Source organism: Lemur catta, chromosome 8 (assembly GCF_020740605.2).
Source record: "Lemur catta isolate mLemCat1 chromosome 8, mLemCat1.pri, whole genome shotgun sequence".
Taxonomy (NCBI): domain Eukaryota; kingdom Metazoa; phylum Chordata; class Mammalia; order Primates; family Lemuridae; genus Lemur; species Lemur catta.
Window position 1 is genome coordinate 94437004 of NC_059135.1, and position 20424 is coordinate 94457427.

At 40.1% G+C, this 20424-nt stretch overlaps 1 protein-coding gene and 1 non-coding gene across 6 annotated transcripts in view; one reads left to right on the forward strand and one right to left on the reverse strand.

Annotated features, from left to right (window-relative positions):
- Positions 1-20424, reverse strand: part of CLASP1 (cytoplasmic linker associated protein 1) — a 264483-nt gene that overhangs the window by 168584 nt on the left and 75475 nt on the right. For all 5 annotated transcript variants that reach the window (XM_045559400.1, XM_045559396.1, XM_045559398.1 and 2 more), the window contains exons 3-5: positions 2959-3037; positions 1423-1526; positions 558-649 (exon numbers count right to left, since the gene is read on the reverse strand). In XM_045559400.1, coding sequence (XP_045415356.1) covers positions 558-649; positions 1423-1526; positions 2959-3037 — 275 coding nt within the window. The remainder of the gene's footprint in view (positions 1-557; positions 650-1422; positions 1527-2958; positions 3038-20424) is intronic.
- On the forward strand, positions 3544-3678 carry LOC123644263. The gene has a single exon (XR_006737080.1). It is a non-coding gene; the product is annotated as a U4atac minor spliceosomal RNA (small nuclear RNA).

Here is a 20424-nt window from a genome sequence, read left to right on the forward strand (position 1 = left end):
ATAATAGCCAAAAACTGGAAATAACCCAAATGTTAGCCAACAAATGAATGGATAAGCAAACCATGATACATCTTTACCATGGAATTCTACTTAGCAATGAACTGTTGTTACAGTCAACAACATATACACAGCCTTAAGGGAGTTATGCTGATGAACAAAAAAGAATCTCAAAAAGTCACATACTGATGAGTCCATTTACATAACATTCTTGAAGTGACAGAAATCATTGGAAAAGAGAACTCATTAGTGGTTGCCTAGGGTTGGGGCAGCCATAAGGGGCAGCAAGAGGGAGCCCTACGGTGATGGTGCAGTTGTGTATGCACACAAATGTGTGTATGTTTAACTGGAGAAATGTGAATAAGCTCTGGGGATGTATCAATCTCAATTTCCTGGTTTGATATTGTATTATAGTCATGCACGATGTTAACATTGGGGAAGGGTGGGTAAAGGGGGCATGGGGCTTCCTAGTACATTTCTTTGCAACTTTCTGTAAATCTAATTATTTCAAAGTATAGTTGTTTTTTTTTTTAAATATTTCAGGTTCATCCCAGACTTACGCATTGAGTGTTGCAATAAGGCAGAGACAGATGCCTTCTCGAGTGCGGAAATTCTTGTGTTTGAAGCCTCCAAGCATTCTGTCCCATACATACTGCAGATGACAAAGAACAGGTGAGGACAGAGAAGACTTCTGCAGCCTCTCACTTAGTAAGGGATCAACAGAAGGAGAGCCTTTTAACATGTGCCAAATTAATACCATCTTCTACCCACCCATTTGGTCCTCTCAAGAGCATATTACAAAATGATGACATATATCATTTTATCAAGTATTTCAACTTAAAATTTTCAAAATACATTTGTTTACATAATTCTCCCAACAATGCTGAAAGGCAGATATAATTATCCTCATTTTATGGGTGAGGAAAGTGAGGCCAAAAGAGAGCAGATGACTTGTCAAAGATCATGTACATTGCCCTCTCCGTCTTCCGATCATCCCCCCCCACCACCACCCGCCAACAATGGACAGCAGGACCCTGGGAGGCAGGGCTGTGTCAGTCCACCCCAGCATCCCCAGCTCACTAGCAGACAGGAATCAGGGCTCCAGCCAAGCCCTTGACTACCAGACACCACAGATGCCTTTTCTCAGAGTAATGGAGAGTCAGTTACATAAATGAGCTAAAGAGTCTAGGGGATTGAAACCAAGCACACTAAATGCACTAATTTATTCAATACCCATGTTAAAGTCACTTATTCACATTATATTTTTACCTAGTCTCTGAAGGGCAGACTGAATATTACGAAAATTTTCATCTGTAATACTTCATCTTATTAAAAGAAACTAAGTCTATGGAGTCACACACTGTTTATGCAAGTATACACATACACACACACCCGGCCGGCCCCAGAACTCTTCTCTCACCCTACCTGGGGATTAGCAGCTTGATCCATGATCTTTAGCAGCAGAGTTTGGTCTTGCTCCCTCACAGAGTCTTTAGCATCTCCTAGTCTGTCTATTAGACTTGGCAGCACTGAAAACCAAAAGGGAAACTTATCAAATGAAAGCCTATTTGGGGGACTGTGGTCACCAAGTGTTGCTATTTCAAATAACTGGAAAGACAAAACCCTGGCCTAAATGATGCACCTCGTTGTAAAAGCATCCATCCTTGCTCACAGCTCTCCTCTCCTTGCCGAAATCCATGAAAGTCACCACAAGAATCTACAAAATCCTTTGCATGGACAAACATACTATTTGTCTTCCTCCTTACCCCACTTTCCTCAAGCCAGCTCCCAACACACTTGTAGGCTAAATAAGGGAAGATCTTGGCAGGAAAGAGTCAACACAAAGGCAAAATTTAGGTTAAGAGAGAAGAGGGGCTCCAGCATATCTCTTTAAGGAAGAAGGGGCAGGCACTTTTGGATGAATCTGTTTCATCAACATTGTGAGTTTTTAATTTTATATCACACCCAGACACGCACATCAGACAAAGCCCAGCTCTCCAGCCTCCCCTCAACACACCCAAGTGTGGACGGTCCCGCCAGTAATCCAAGGGCACTTGCAGACCAGAGGTTACTTTCCTTCTCATAAGAGTCTGTAAACCTCTATTACAAGAGATATCTCTGCATAATTCAGCTTATTTAGGAGGAAAATAAAAGACTATTAAACATCCAATTTCTAAAAGTAAGGGTTTTTTAAGTTTAACAGATGGAAGTTACTCAGTGCCAGAATGAAAAAAACAGTTCCCAACCTTTTCTAAAGCAGCACAGTGACCAAAAAGTTAACTTTCCTAAACAAATACACACATTCTATAAGAAAATGGTTGCGCAGTATATGGTGTTTATGTTGCCATCATGAAATACCAGAGGTCAGGAATTTAGAAACGTCTAAATCTATGAAATCTGTGGGTTTTGTTTCATTTTGCTGACACACTGTTTCCCCTTCAGAATAAGCAAGTGAACATTTACTAGACACTTGTAATGACATTTACAATCAATGTGAAAACAGTAATGCCAAACAATAATCATCTGGGAAAAAATACAACTGGTTCGGTTTTACAGGACTTCTCAAAGAAAACTGCCTTTCATTACAAGGAAGAGTTAAGGACAAAAATAACATGGTTACCACTAAAGGGTAATGGCTAATTATGCACAAGAAATAAAACAGGAGGTGGGTAAAAAAGCCAGTAGGTGCAGGGAGGCCAGTGGGTCTGGAGTGAGCCTGGCCGGGGAGGGAAGGCAGTGGTGCAGCCCCGGCTGGGGGAGGATGGACGGCTACGGGGGGGGGGGGGGGTAGGGGCGCTGTGTAGGAGGAGTAGGGGAAAGCGATGGGGGGGGGGGCTACAGGGGAGGATGGACAGCTTGCTGGAAGGGTTGGGACAGGAGAGACCGAGTGAAGGCGAGGGGGCAGGCGCGGGGGTGGTGGGTGGAGTCTGGGTGCCCGCTCCACATCTGCCCACAGCTCACCTGTGCCGATCTGCGCCTTGAACCGATCCTGCAGCCGGGTCACTAAGGCGGACAGGATGTCCATGCCCAGAAGAACCACCTGCAACGGGAAACACCGGGAGCCGGTTAGCAGCCGGGCAGGGGTGCAGCGCTCCCGCCCACGCAGTCCGAGAGCCCATTGCGCGTATGCCGACTGCTGAGCACGAGGCACAATGCTCTTGCACAAAAAGACCTGTTTACGGTTACAGCAGAAAATACTCGGCTAGGAGAAACAGCGTGGCCAAACCCCCGGGGACTAGCCGCGGACTAGCCGCGGCGGGGTGAGCGAGCTCGCTGCAGCCCCGCCCCTGTTGGCCCCGCCCCGGCGAGAGGAGCGTATGCAAATTTTGGGGCGGCTAACGCGCGGTCTTCTGGGTAAAACCGAGCAGCCGGTTTGCGACCCTGCAGAATCTCAGAAAATAAGGAGTTGGTGGATTGCACAGAGCGATGTGGTCAATGGAGGTAGGTAACTACCAGGCAAGCTAGGGGCGGGACTGACGCCTTAGTCACCACAACCTAACCTGGTATTGGCGCTTCCTGCTCACAGCGCAGGGACAAATACAGGCAGCCATCCTTTTCTTGGGGTAGCGCTACTGTCCAATGAACGAGTAGTGAGGACAGTACTGCTAACGCCTGCACAACACACCCGCATCAACTAGAGCAATAAGAGCTTTGCTTTACTTTGGTGCAATTTTTGGAAAACAGAAAAATCTCTTTTCCACGATTTGTAATTTCAACAATAGTCTGTTAAATCGGAAAAACATTTGGGGAATTGTGGAGTTTCACCACTAGAGGGTGTGCAAGATTCACTTTTAGTATAAACTTCCCCGGCACGAAAAAGTTTTCTCTACCGTATTATGGAAAAAGAGGTTAAATGTTTACTTAGGACAAACCCCGCGTCTGAAAATTTAATTCCAGCTGTCTTCCGAACTCTTTCCTGCTTAGGTAGCCCGGTGTACTGCCAATATTGAGGAGCTCTGATTTCATAATCTTTGCCTTTGTGCCCTCACATAAACTGAAACATTGATTGAGTCCTTTGTGGAATGGCCCTGTAGCACCATCATTTAAATGATTAAACCCTTCCCCCGTAGGAAGCAGTTTTGCGTTGCTGCAATTTCGTTGAGCATAGTTCAAAGAGAACAACAAACAAGACTGGTGCAATAATCGTGATTCCTGGTACACTGCCAGTGCCTGCGTTTTCCAGCTAAAAACAAAAACTGCTGCAAGTGAAGGAACCGAATCTGCCCAATAATCAGCACAATATATAAACTGTCCTTGCAAGGGATTGGCTACTTGACGATATTAAAGACAATAATTTTTTAAATTTTCATAAAGAGAACAGTTTGTGGATAGATTTTTCTTTTAATTATTTAATGGTATAAAACACTAAATAATGCCTTGATTTTTGAGCTAAAGAGGATTAGGCTCCACAATCTGACTTCCTTCCAAAGAGTACAGTGCGGAAGTGGGAGGAGTAATTACACAGTGGAGACAAACATTCCCGCAGCCAGATGATCAGGGTCAACATCAAGACTCATCATCATGTTGGCAGCAAGTACATTTGATGAGATGTGATGAAAATGGCACTTCACCTCTGTGATAGTCCTCCCCAAAACCCAGAAGCTCAGTCTAATCATGAGAAAAAACACCAGAGAAATTCCAACAGAGGGGCATCCCACAAAGCACCTGACCAGTACCCCCTCAAAACTGTCAAGGTCATGAAAAACAAGGAGGTCTGAGCAATTGTCACAGCCAAGAGGAGCCAAGGGAGACACAACTAATGTAATGTGGTTTTGCATAGAAGAGATTCTGAAACAGAAAAATGACATTTTTCCTTAGGTAAAAACTAAGGAAATCTGAATAAAGTGTGGACTTCAGTTAACAATAAATAATAGTTCGGTTCATTAATTGTAACAAATAGGCTATACTAATGTTAGAGGTAATAACAGGGACACTGGGTGTGAGGGTATAGGGGGACATTCTGTACTATCTTTGCAATTTTTCTGTAAATCCAGAACTGTTTTGGATTTTTTAAGTCAGAGCATCCCACAACTTAATTGGAATTGGCTTTTGCCTGAAGAAATCTTAAGCATCTGCACTGCTGGTTGGAGGTGGGGGGTGTTATTTATTACAGAAACAGCCCTTCCTAAATCATTGAAGACTATGGTGAAAAAGATGCTGCATATTTGGGGGAAAGCCTTCTTCAGCTTTTCCAAGATGGTTTACTTGGTAGGTCGAACCAGAGCAGGCCTAGCCAAGTCCTGGACAGTAAAGTATCACAGAGCCTCGCCCAGATGGACTGGGGAATCCAGAGACTCCTCAGGAAGACTGAGTCGCACCTAAGCCCCAGAGAAATAGGACAGGAGAGGTCACGGGCACCAGTGGGAGAGGACAGGATGCCAATCCAGGCACCTTCACAGCTAAATAACCAATTGGACTCTGGAAGGAAACAGGTTGAAAGCCACACACAGTTGTCTAATTTATCCTCAGCCACAGTCCCTGGGGCAAGGAAGGGGCTCTTCAGCCACCAAAGTTTCTCTCCACACCTCAGGCCCTTCTCCTGGGTTTCCATTTTCCTACTGAAGAAGAAGATTCAGGAAAAAAAAAAAAAAGTCCCTATCCAGAAGACCACTCTAATTATTAGCTGTAAAACCTCTCTGCTTTAATTTGCTCATCTGTAAAATGGGGACAATAATATTAATAACAGCTACCTCATAAGTTGTTGTGAGGATCATGCTTGAGACAGTACTTGGCATGTGGTAAGGGCTGGACCACGTATGCCCTGGTTATCATCACCTAATAATAATGGCCCTGTCACTGCCATTAGCATTCTCTAGAGGTGACAGGTGATAGATAATGGGAAGATTCCTGAGGTAACAGGGATTGCACTAGCAGAGAAGGCTTCCCAGACAGTGCAATCCTTTTCTGTCTAGAAAACCAATCTTTTCTGCTTGGTTCATCGGAACACTCAATTCTATTTTATGGAATGAGATGTTTACCCAAGTCTAGAATTACAAATAAAAGCCAATCAAGATCTTTAAATTTGTTGTATTCTGTCTTTTGACACCATTAACTCTGCATAACCCTTGAGCACCTCCTCCAACATTTTATTTAATTATCTGTGTTTATGCTTGTTTCCCCAGCTAAACTCCTTGAATGTAAGAACACTCTGTCTTGCATTTTCTTAGGATTTCTGTAATATACAGCACAATCCTAGGTACATGGTAGATGATCAATAAACCCATACTTTATTGACTAGTAATGAATGAGGCTAGAACAAATGAGTTCTCAAGGTTCAACGCAGATTCTTTATCCTAAAAACTTTAAAAAGATGCCTTTGTAAAGGAGGTAATAGGGCTGAGTAGGTAATTGGGACCAACATTCCTGCTGAGAACAAATTAAAATGCTGGGTATACTATAAAAGAGCATGTGCTTAGAAGCATCAGAGAACTGAGAAGGCACAGAAGAACTACCAGGTCAAGAAACATTAAGACTAAAGTTCACAAAGGAGCCTGCTGCAACTGGTCCACTATTGCCCTGGGGCCATTTATACAATGAACGGACAACCAAGACATTGAGAATCACTCTTTCTTTCTTTTTTTTTTTTTTTTTTTGAGACAGAGTGTCACTTTGTTGCCCAGGCTAGAGTGAGTGCCATGGCGTCAGCCTAGCTCACAGCAACCTCAAACTCCTGGGCTTAACCGATCCTCCTGCCTCAGCCTCCCGAGTAGCTGGGACTACAGGCATGCGTCACCATGCCCAGCTAATTTTGTCTATATATATTTTAGTTGGCCAGATAATTTCTTTCTATTTTTAGTAGAGACGGGGTCTCACTCTTGCTCAGGCTGGTCTCTAACTCCTGACCTCGAGCGATCCACCTGCCTCGGCCTCCCAGAGTGCTAGGATTACAGGCGTGAGCCACCACACCCGGCCAAGAATCACTCTTGATAACCTCTTGGGTTCTCTCACAGCGGTCCCCAACCTTTTTGGCACCAGGGATCATTTTCATGGAAGATAATTTTTCTGCAGATGGGGGGGGGCGCAGGTGGAGGGGTGGGCTGAGGATGATTCAAACGCATTACATTTATTGTGCATTTTATTTCTATTATTATTACACTGTAATATATAAGGGAATAATTATACAATTCACCATAGGTTGGGGACCCCTGCTCTAGGAGGACAAAGGTTAGACTCCAAGGCCCTCCAAGAGCCAGTTAACCCCCTACAACTTGGCTTGAACCCCAAATGGCTAGAGCTTAGGAGAAGAGTAGATTGGAAATAAAACAGCCTTCATGTGGACTAGACCCCAGTTTCCAACCATCTGGGTGGCCCAGAATACTCCTAATCCGTGACATCAGATTATGGTGATCCTAGACTCTTTGTGCCCCCAAGCCCCTAGCAGATAAAAACACAAAGCATTTCTGGATAGAGAGAACATCATTGAGGTCTAGTCCTCAATTTATTTCTGTAAACAATTTTTCAAAGACAACATCCAAAACACAATCAAAGATAACCAGGCAAACAGGACAAAACAAATGAAAACCAGCAGAAACAAAGACCCACATAAACTATGCATAGGAGAATAATCAGAAACAGACTTCAAAATAACAATTCGTACTATGTCTAAGAAAATTAATTAAGAAATAATTAAAATTCTGGGTAGAGAAATGACAGTTTTTGAAAAGTTACATAGATTTTTAAAAGAACCAAATTAATATGAGACAAAATTAAATACTCAATGGATAGGCTTTAAGTGCACTGAATATAGATGAAGAGAGAATTAAACAGAAAACTAAGTCTGCAGAAAAAATTCAGAATAAACCACAGAGAGGCAAAAGGATGGAAAATTCAAAAGAGTAGGTAGAGAGAGAAAAGAACATTAAGTTTAAATGGAGTTCATAAAGAAGAAATCAGAGACAATAGATAAAAAGTAATAGCTGACACTCAAATAATAGCTGATAGCTATTATTTTTGAAAAACAGAAAATAACAAATGTTGGTGAACATGTAGAGAAACTGGAAGCGTTACACTGCTGGTGGGAATATAAAATGGTGCAGCCATTTTGGAAAATGGTATGGCAGTTCCTCAAAAAAATCAAACGTAATGTTATCATACACTTCCCAGCCATTCCACTTTCTGGGTATATACGCAAAAGAAGTGAAAGCAGGGTCTCGAAAGATATTTGTATATTTTCATAGCAACATTATCTACGAGAGTGAAAACATGGAAACAGCCCAAGTGTCTATCAACAGACGAATGAATATGCAAAATGTAGTCTACCCATACAATGGAACATTATTTAGCCTGAAAAAGGAGCGGAATTCTGACACATGCTACAACATGGGTGAAACCTGAGGACATTATCTTGAGTGAAATAAGCCTATCACAAAGACAAATATTGTATAATTCCACTTATATGAGGCCTCTAGTGTAGGCAAATTCATAGAGACAGAAAATAGGATGGTGGTTGCCAGGGGTTGGGGAAGGGAGAAACAGAGTTACTATTTAATTGATACAGCGTTCAGTTTTACAAGATGAAAAAAATCAGGGAGCTGGATGGTCGTGATGGTTACACAACAATGTGAATGTACTTAATGCCACTAAACTGGACACAAAACTGGTAAAAATGGTGAATTTTATGTATATTTTATCACAATTTAAAAAAAATTAGGTAATAGCTGATGGTTATCAGGTTTCTTTTTTGGGTGACAAAAATATTCTGGGATTATTAATAGATAGTGGTGATGGTTGTACAACTCTGTGAATACACTATAAGCCACTAAAATGTACACTTGAAAAAGAAAAAAGCAATACTTGAAGACAGAATGGCTGAAAATGTTCCCAAACTAAAGAAAAACATCAAGCCACAGATTCAAGAAGCCCAATGAATCACAGCAAGCTAAAGAAAAAAAAATCTATACCTACATACCTTAGATAACATCTTTTAAAAGATAAAGATGAAGACCATCACCACCAATAAAGAAAAGCATGTGTAAAGTAAAACAAGACAATTACTAATCACCAGCCTTGAATTCTGTGACCTACAAAATATATCTTTCTAGAAAGAAAGTGAAATAATTTTGATACAAACAAAAACTGCAAGAATTTTTCATCTCTTAGCGTAGAAGGTATCCATTCTTTTAAAGCCAATTTTAATGAGTATGCTGGTGATAATGGTTTAGTATTAATAAATCACTCCATGTAACCTGCCACATTAATAACATGATTTTTCTTCTCTGTTAATCACCTAAAAAGATACAAAAGCATCTGAGAAATTGAACATCCCTTGCATTCATGATGAAATTCTTAGCAGATGAGGAAGAAAAAGAGTCTTCTTTAACTTCATAAAGCACTTTTTAAAACCTACATCACGCATTATACTTAACAATGAAATGCTAAAAGTTTTCTCTTTGATGGGGAACAAGATGAAAATACCCACTCTACAATTTCTTTCCAACATTGTATCTGAGGTCTTATAGCTAACTAATTCTTTATGGCAAGAAAAAAATTAAAGTTATGAAAACTAGCCCAAAACATTGTTACTCTGTATGGAAAATATAACTATAAGTAGAAAATCTAGAAGATCTAAAGATGTATTATAAAATTAGTAAGTTCTGCAAGATTAATAATATAAAGTCGATATACAAAAAAAGAAGTATATTTCTACTCCAGCAACAAGCCAAAAGAAAATTATAAAAACATTTATATTTTTAGTTCCATAAAAATAGTAAACACCTAGGAATAAATCTAGCCAATAAATCTCTACCCAAAAAGGCATGAACAATTAAAAAAATTGAAGATGGCTCAAATAAATGGAGAGATAAACTACAGAATACTTGGTATTGTAAAAATTTCATTTCTCCCAAATTGCTCTAGTCAATAAAATTCCACTCAGAATCCCATTTTTTTTTTTAAAGAACTTCACAAATTAATTCCAAAATATATATGGAAATGCAACTGGCAAGACACTCTTTTGGTAAAACAAGGTGATAAAACTTGCTCCCACCAGATAATCAAGATTTCTTACGAAACAGCAGGAATTAACACAATGTGCTATCAGTTCATGGACAAATATATCAACAGACAGAATAAAGAAACAGACTCAGGCATATAGGGGCACTTTCTTCATGATAAAGCAGTCATTACAGTACAGTGAGAACAGAGCTGCTTTTTAAAATAAATGCCCCTAGGTCAAGTGAATATCTACATGAATTAAAAGAGAAGTTGATTCCTATCTCACACCATGCATAAAAATGAATTCTCCATAATAGATGTAAGTATGGAAAGCAAAAGAATAAAGCTTACAGAAAACAATGTAAGAAAATAGCTTCACGATCCCAGGACAGAGGGAAAATATCAGAGTACAATAAACACAAACCATAAAAGAAAAGATTGATAAATTGACCAAATTAAAATGAGTAACTTTGGCATATCAAAAATATGATAAGAAAGTAAAAGGCAAATCACAATAGAAGATAGTTATAAAACGAATAAGCAACAATAGGCTTGATTCTAGAATATTATAAAGATCTTCTACAAATCAATCAACAGGGAAGCCAGTAGAAAAATGGGCAAAATATTTCAATAGGCATTTCATAAAAGATACCAAAGGATGTAAGTCTAGGAAAACTTGTTCAATTTCCATTAGTCACCATCATCAGGAAAATAAAAATTAAATAATGAGACACTGCTACACAATCACCAAAATAGCTAAAATGAAAAACCAACAAGACCAAGTGTTAATAAGAATGTGATACCATGGAAACTCTCTTACATTCTTGCAAGAAAGCAAGTTGGCATAACCAACACTTTAGAAAACATCTTGGTGTTATCTAACAAATTTGAAGATCTGCATGTACAGCAATTCCACTGCTAGGATTATACCCAACAGAAGTACATGTATATGTACAACAAGTGAAATGCACAAGGCTCAGAGCAGCACTATTACAATATTCAAAAACTAGAAATCGGTATGTCCATCCACTATAGAATGTTTAAGTTATGATTTTCACATCAAGAGATGAAATAAACAGTGAAAATCAATGAATCACAGCTACAATCAACAATACAGATAAATCTCATAATAATGACTGAAAATGCCAGTTACAGACTGTATACACATTTGTATGAAGTTCAATCTTAAGGTGCACATTTAGATGATAAAACTAAAAAGAAAAGCAAGAAAGTAGATTAAGAAAAAAGTCAAGAGAGTGGTTACTTCAGGGAGTGCTGGCAATGTTCTAAAGCAATGTTGTACCTCTTGTCCTGAACACCAATTAAACAGCTGTTAGCTTTATAGCAACTAATCAAACTGTGTCTTTGTGTTTTGTGCACATCTACATACAGTTCACGATTTTTTTTAAGTTTGAAAAACTAAAAAGTGGGAGTGATCCTCACCACCAAACCTGTAAGTTTGTGACAAGTGGCTTAGACCCTGTTTCTGCCTTTCAAACACTATTAAAGGCACCAAACTGGACCACACCACAGTTTTCTTCCCAGTCTGCTCACTGACCAAAGAAAGAAATACTTAATCCTTTTCTCCAAAAAGCGTCCTGAAAGGAGAAACTATGTAGGAAAAACAGGCCATTTCTTAAGCTTTAAAAGACTGGATTGGCTAAGGTAAAAGTAGAATTTCACACTCATATTGTACTTTATTGTTTTTAAGACACTTTTGGATGAATCTGAATAATCTCACAATATCCCTGAGATATAGACTATATTACGCTTATCTTGCAAATGAGGAAAATAAAGACCAAAGAGGTCAAGAGATTTATCCAAGGACATGAAGTTTGGTCAGTGACCAAACCACAAACAAACCTGAGCTATCTGCCTACGTCAAAGCCATTTGCAGTATAGCACAGTCACAGTATACACAAACGCCCATGTTTTCTTTTTAGTCTTCTTCATCTTTCTCTAGCTAGCTTAAGACCCTGAGTAAGTTGCATTATTTCTCTGCCAATATCAGATAACCTCAAAAGTTAGCCTCAGCTCTGACCCTCTGACACTCTCATAATGCCACCTCTAGGAATGAGCACAAATACTCTGTAAGCACAGATTTGGAGTTGACATCCAGCTTTGCCATCTACTAGCTAGCTGCTCAATCTCTGCTTCAAATGCTTCGGCAAAACTAGAATACATTTACCTTAAATGAGTACGTGTGTGGGTTAACAAAGTTTTAACAAAATGCCTGGCATATAGTAGGCACACAATAAGTACTCATTCCCTTCTTCATAAGAGTGGTACTTTTTTTTTTTTTTTTTGGTAAACAGAGACAGGATGTCACTCTATCACCCAGGCTGGAGTGCAGTGGCATGGTCATAGATTACTGTAACCCCAAACTCCCGGGCTCAAGCAATCGTCCCACCTCAGGTTCCCAAGTAGCTGGGACTATAGACATGCGTCAACATACCCAGCTAATTTTTATTTTTTATATTTTGTAGAGATGGGGGTCTCACTATGTTGCCCAGGCTGGCCTCAAACTCCTGTCCTCAAGTAATAATCCTTCGTCAGCCTCCCAAAGTGTTGGGATTATAGGCCTGGCTGAGAGCATCATTTTTAAAAAAATAAATGAAGTGTGGCTTATCGAGGTAAGGGGGAAACAAAGTAGGCATAAAATCCCATCACTCAATGACAATCCTCTTAATATTTTGGTGACTATCCTTCTGGTGACTATCCTGCAAGATATCTAGGCATGCACACAACATGCATTTTTTCACTCAATGTGCTATGGAAATCTTCCCAAGTCAATAAATATAGATCTATATCCCCATTTTCAGGTGCTGTATGATATCCTATTATATCTGGGCATCACAATTACTGAACCAATCCTCCAAACCCCTACTGACATTCAGGTTTGATTAGAATTTTTCATTATTTTACACAATATGGTGATGGCTATACACTTCTACACATGTGCTATTATCTCCTTAGGACAAATGCTGAGAAAGACATTTGCTGGGTCAAAAAGAAAACACACTGTATACTATACCCTATTAGCACTGTTTTTATAATAGCATAGTTTAGTAGAGAATCCTTTAAAAACAGGGCTTTGTGGTGATGATGTCTGTACATTTTTTAGTTATTTTTAAAGACTCTAAATTGCAACCTTATTAAAATAAGGCGGAAATTAATTGGCACGATACACTGCACTCACTTTCAAATTCAAGAAAAGAGCACAACACAAATACCTAAAAAATAAAAAGTGTGATAAAGGCAGTGGCTTTGTGTGACACATGGGGGATGGGAGAATTAGACTTCCAAACTTGTCCTTCAAAGCAGTCACCTAGGGAGTCCCTGGGCACTCATCCCAGTAATAATGCCGCCAGGCAGTCTACTTTTTCAATTCCTCTTCTGGAATGCCTTCCAGAGATAGTTTATGAGCCACAAAAGTAAACACCTGTTAAAATATGCAATTAATATTAGGTTAATGAAACTTGCCAAGTTATAGGCTTATTACCAATTTTTGCCCACATGTAAGGATTTTGCTGTTAAAAAGGAACTTAAGATCACACCATCAAACCACTTCCTTTTACATATAAGGCAGCAATAGGCCAAGCAGGGCTCAGAGATAAGGATTAAAATACAGTGAGAGGCAAAGTTAGTGACCCTTGTTTAACTGACCAGTCCCATACAACTTTCAGCAATGATAGTAATGTTCTCTATCTGTGCTGTCTATTAATAATACAGTAGCCACTAACCACATGTGGTGACTGAGCAATTGAAATGTAGCTAGTGAGAATGGGAAAACAGGACTTTTCATTTTATTTAATGTTACTTAACCTAACTTTAAACAGCCACATGAGGCTCACAGCTACTATGTTGGACAATGCAGCTCTAGACCAATGGTTGCGAACTCAGACAAGCAAGTAGAAATAAGGCCAGTCATGTGAGGTGGGAGGGGGTCCACGGAAACCTGGACATCTCTTAAAGCTCCAGTCAGATATGTGAAAATGAAGGCCAGTATAGTCATGTCCCCATGTTTTAAAACTGGCAACTTATTCAAAGAATTTGGAATCACCGAGAAAACCAAAGAAAACACATTTGCAGGTCAAATCCAGCCACAGACCCCTAAATCTGCAACCTGTCTCATCCAGATGCATCTCATAAATATAAGATAGGCACCAAGACATTCATGGTGGTTTAAGGGATTAAACCCTTAACATGGACTTTTCCCACATGGACTTGAAAAATTCTCCCTAATATTCTTCCAAGCTGACATAGCCACTCCTCTCTTCCAGCAAACCCCAGCCAGCCAGCAGGGCTTCCAGCTCTTCCCCCTGCCCATGCCCGTGCCTCCTGTGAGTCTCCCTACTCCCCCCTCAAGGCCCAGGTCCCAATCCTTCTAAGAGGCCTTTCCAGCTAGCCCAGTCCACAAGGTCTCCCGCCTCCTATTCCTCCAAGCCCCCAATCTAGCTAATACTTTTCTCCAGTTCCTTTACTCGCACACTAAGCATCTCTCCAAAAAGACCATCAACTACCCAAAGCAGGGAAGTTGCTTATACAATCTTTCTCATCCACCCACTTCCCCAGAGATAGCAAAGGGGTGGAGGTAGATAGAGGGAAGTCATGTGGGTAATTAACTTGTACTTTGCATATATTCTTTTTAATATGTATTTAATCCTCTCAGCAATATTTTGAGGCAAATACCATACCCGTAAATAGCCTTAGTTTGCAGATAAGAAAATTGAGGCCCAGAAAGATGAATAAATAATTGGCAAGGTCACTCAAAGACTGTGTGGTGTAAATAATATTCATTAATCCATTAGTCTTACAAAAGGGCAAACCAAGAACACTAAGTTTGTAATGACACAAAGCCAAATCACTCTTACGTGCCTACTTATTCTGGAGAACCATCTGCCCACTGGTGTGCTTCTAGCAAAAACTGTGTAACAGAAACCATTCCAAGAGTGTACCGTAACTAATTTTAGGGACCAAAATATCTGTGAATTGATTCACTGGCTATAGCTCCCAGCATTCCAGGCTCCACAAAGGCACCGTGGAGGATGAGTCAACTCCTCCCCAAAGTAAAGGAGGATTTTCATTGATTATTCTCAGAGTTCATGCCAGGGTGAAATCCTAGCAAAAATCTTGGCTCCCGGATAACATTTTACTATTTAAAATGCCCCCCCCAAAAAAATTATGAAATGCAAAAAAGAACAAGTTGAAATCTGGAAAAATATAACAATAGTCTGTACTTAATACATTCTTTAACTCACGTGATGCTTTTATTTTATTTTATTATTTTTTCTTCCATTTATATATGTGTGTATATATATATATAAAAAATATCCATATACAGTTTTGTGTGTGTGTGCATGTATGTGTATGTGTGTGCTGTTACTGCAGAGCAGAGTGTATACTTTTTTAAAAAAGGGGATATGGGCTGGGCATGGTAGCTCACGCCTGTAATCCCTGCACTTTGGGAGGCAGAGGCAGGAAGATGTCTTGAGCCCAGGAGTTTGAGACCAGCCTAGTCAGCATAGTGAGACCTCATCCCTACAAAAAATTTTTAAAAATTAGCTGGGCGCAGTAGCATGTGCCTATAGTCCTAGCTACTCAGGAGGCTGAGGCAGGTGGATGGCTTGCGCCCAGGAGTTTAAGGCTGCAGTGAGCTATGATCACACCACTGCACTCCAGCCTGGACAACACAGTAAAACCCCACCTCTATATTTAAAAGGGGGACGGGGAGGATATGCATTCATTTATTCATTCAAAATTCATTGAGCACTTACTATTGACCAAATATCAATCAGGTATAAGGGTAAAATGAGCAAGCTATTAGACATGCAAGGAGTTTTCTCAGGCTCTTTCTTGAACAGTTACATAAAGATCTATGTCAGTAAACAAAATAAACCAAAAAAGAGAAAAACATGGGATCCTAGAAACAGGCCAGCTCAGAAGAGAGGAAAAGGCAAGTACCAAGATGACAGCAAAAGGGATTCTCAGAATCACAGCCGGGCACCTGATTAGAATCAGCATAGGGAGGTCCAGAGAAGAACAGCAAGTTAGAAATCTCCAGCAGGGGAACATGGAGCTGACAGCACAAAATCAAATCTCCGTGTGTCTCCAAAAGTTTTGTGGGGGCTTTTTGCATACATTTGCTTGAGTCATGATTTTTAAAAAATCCACAGACAACACTTAGCAGATACAGCATATGAAACTCAAGGTTATTCTAAAGGCTCCTTGAATCTAGAGTGGGTCCCTCCTCCCACCTCTTTTGTTTTCGTGTCATTTTCATGCTGCAGCAGTCTGGTTGATTGTGTTATGGAAAGAGCCGTCTTCTGGGTTTGTCTGTTTCCTTGGGCATCATTTAACTTGACCCTCTATCCCTGCATTCCCTGCAAGTAGAAATCAGTTCTAGAGACCTGAATAGATTCAGATTCAACATTTCAAGCCAGAATATTTATAGGTGGTACTATAATCTTTATCCCAGGATCTTCCATATGTCATCAAATCTAAGATGCCATCAATTTTATGAATGAGGAAAAAATTGGTGACAAGGAAACTGGGATACACCATTGATCCTAAAACTCATTCTGATGTCAGAGATATTAAAATTGTAGAGGGAAAAAATGTGTCTCAGAATTAAAATACTATTATAAATAGTTTGCTTGTTGCTTAAAAAAATGAAAAAAGTTATTTTGTTTTTGTTTTTGTTTTCAGACAGTCTCATTGTTGCCTCAGCCTCTCTAGTAGCTGGGACTATAGGCTCGTGCCACCATGTCCAGCTAACTTTTCTATTTTTTTGTAGAGATGGGCTCTCCCTCTTGCTTGGACTGGTCTCAAACTCCTGGCCTCAAGCAATCTTCCCTCCTCAGTCTCCCAAAGTGCTAGGATTACAGGCATGAGCCACCACGCTCAGCCAAAAAGTTTTTTTAATGGGTTTACAAAAGTTCTACAAGAATGACAGCTTTAAAAAATATCTTCAAAATGCAAAGATTCTTAGCAGTGTGGGATGTTTTACATGCAATGCCTCTTGGAGACAGAAATGATCTTTCGAGAAACTTTCCTACCAAGGATTTCAAGGATCCTCTCCCTTTCGTATCCCACCCCACCACATTTCCTGCTATCTATCACATCTCTATACTTTAACCATGAGACTATCTCTCAGGGCATGCCCAGAAAAAGCAAAAACAAGGAACAGCTAAAAAAAAAATTCAGTTACTTTTGGAAACAACTTAGCACTTTCTTAAAAAGTTAAACATGACCCAGTAATTCCATTTGTAGGTAACTACCAAATAAAAATAAAAATATGTTCACATAAAGATTTACATATGAATTTGCCATAATACATAATAACAGCATTATCCATAATAGCAAAAAAGTAGAAATAATCCAAATGTCCGTCAAATGGTGAAGGAATAAATAAAATGTGGTATATCCATATAATTAAATACCATTTAACAATAAAGAGGAACAAACTACCAATACACGCTACAATACAGATGAACTCTGAAAACATGATGTTAAATAAAAGAAATCAGACTAAAAGACTATATATTGTATGATTCCATTTATAGGAAATGTCCAGAAAAGCCAAATCTATAGAAATAGAAAATAGGCCTGGCACAGTGGGGCTCACGCCTATAATCCTAGCACTCTGGGAGGCCAAGGCAAGAGGATCATTTGAGCCCAGGAGTTTGAGGTTGCTGTGAGCTATGATGACACCACTGCACTCTAGCTGGCACTCTCGCAAAAGAGACAGGACAGGACAAGACACGGCAAGACAAGACACAACAAGACACACAACAAGACACAGGACACAACACAACAAGACACAGGACATGACAAGACAAGAGAATAGATAGTTAGTTGCCTAGAACTAGGGATGGGAATGGGGATTGACTACAAATGGGCAGGAGGGATCTTTTGGGGGTGATGGAGAAATGTCCAATAACTGGATTGTGGGCATGGTTGCACCCCCCTCTGTAATTTTACTAAAAATAACTGAATTGTACATCTAACAGGTAAATTTTATGGTATGTAAATTATACCTCAATAAAGCTATTTAAAAAAGCAAAATCAGTTATTAGGCTTAAAAGAATTCTCCAATCTTTGTGGTGATTGAATCATGCATGTAAGAATTCATCATACCTGCCAAGGTAAATGTTTGTTATTTATCTATCCAGAAATATCAGCTGTTATAGAAGGAAGCAAGGCCCAGAATTGGGAGCTGAGAGTTGTGGGTGGAGAACAAGAGTCCTAAGGGACTCGAGAACTCCCTGGAGACCTCATAGTACACACAAACCTAACAAGTCTCTTTGTGGCCCATTAATCACCTGTAGTTTCCCTGAATATGCTGTGCTCTCACATGCTCCCCTGCCCAAAGCATTTTGTGTTCCCTCTTCTCTCTGCCCTTCTTCCTCTTTCCAGGCTCACTTCAAGCCTCCCCAACTCCCGTGGCCTCCCACCAGTATCCTCTAGCCTGAGACAGAAAGCTGTGTTTCCAGCTACACACTATAGGCTGCTCTTCTAGCAGTCAGACTCAGTTGTCACCTCTGATTTTTTTTAAATCACCTATTTCTCTAGAGCCTAGAGTCTGGATTACAAGCTTCCTGAAGGCAAGTTCTGTATCTTATTCATCTATCATCAGCATGAACCATAATGCTAGCAAATTTTGAGAGGGAGATGGAGGGTGGCTAGATAAGACAAGTGGACAAGAATGTAAGTAACATGAACTAAGTATTCCAATTAAGAAACCCAAACACAATGACTGCCATCAAGACATTATCACTTTATCCTACTTGTATCTCTGCTTCTACCCTCACCCCATAATGGTGTATTATCAACAGACAAGCAGAACAACTTTTTAAAAGGTAAGTCATACTATGTCACTTCTCTGTTCAAAACTATCCAATGACTTCCCACCTTGGGCAGCAACCCATCTTTACCATGGCCTACAAGCCCTCACAGTCTGACCACCCATCATCTCTCTGAGCTCACCTGCTGCCCCTGCACTGTCCCTTCACTGGCTCCCTGGCTGTTTCCTCAAATGTGCCAGAGCTGCTCCACTCTGCACCTGCCACTCTGTCTGTCTGGAATGCTCTTCCCTAAGATACCCACCTAGCTTGTTCACCATCTCCTGCAGGTCTTTGTTTACATGTCATCTTCTTAGCTAGATCCACCCCAACCATCCTACTGAACATCATGTGCACGTACATACACATACTCCCTATACCCACCCTTGCTTTATTTTTCTCCAAAGCACTATCACCTTCCAATATTCTATAAAATTTACTCAGTTATCTTGCTTATTGGCTCTTTACCCAAGGCAGAAAGTAACCTCTGTGAAGACAGAAATTTTTATCTGATTATTCATCGCTATTGTCCAGATTAAATGAATGAATCCCATTAATATGCCTTATTGCTCACTTGGAAAAGTGTCTTTTCCTTGGATTCAAAATTAAGTTGGATGTCAATGAATAATTTCTGACAGACACCTTTCCTTCCACACTTCTTCTTTTTTTTTTTTTAGACAGAGTCTCACTCTGTTGCCCAGGCTAGAGTGAGTGCCGTGGCGTCAGCCTAGCTCACAGCAACCTCAAACTCCTGGGCTTAAGCGATCCTCCTGCCTCAGCCTCCCGAGTAGCTGGGACTACAGGCATGCGCCACCATGCCCGGCTAATTTTTTCTATATATATTTTTTAGTTGGCCAGATAATTTCTTTCTATTTTTAGTAGAGACGGGGTCTCGCTCTTGCTCGGGCTGGTCTCAAACTCCTGACCTTGAGCGATCCACCCGCCTCGGCCTCCCAGAGTGCTAGGATTATAGGCGTGAGCCACCACACCCGGCCCTCCTTCCATACTTCTTGATGCTCAAAAGTGATACCAAAATATTTATAAGGGAAAACTAATGTAACTAAAACCATCATGAAAACTGTAGAACCATGTAAGAAGTCCTGCCCTAGTTCACAAGATCCACATTCTGGGTTCTGCCACAAAATGACATTAAGCACATCACTTCTGCCATCTGGGCCCCCTACAAAACTAAAAGTAGTAGCCTCTACAGCTTTGTGAGCTCCATGTTTGAATTCTGTTATTCATTCACCCCTTTCTGCAATGGTGCTCACTGCAAATTCTATCAATCCCTGCTGCTGGACCCTGCCCTAGGTTTCTGCTGTTGCCTTTCTCAATCAGTTCAGATGGTAAGTTCTATTTGTACCTGTCTTCACTCAGTTGATAGCTTAAAGCAGTGGCCTCTAAACTTTTCTGATTACACATCTCTATTAAAGAATATCGAATATGTATACTTATTTAGAAATCATATAACTACTGTTATGCAAATATGGCAATAAAAGTATAAAATATATGCAAAATGAAATAACTTCAAAGAATAAGATTAAAAATAAATATTGACAGCTACAGTAATATTCTTATTACAGCCCAGTGAACGACTCTGCTAATCTAAAAGGTGAAAGCAGCATGAATTGAATAGCTTTACCTCACCCAG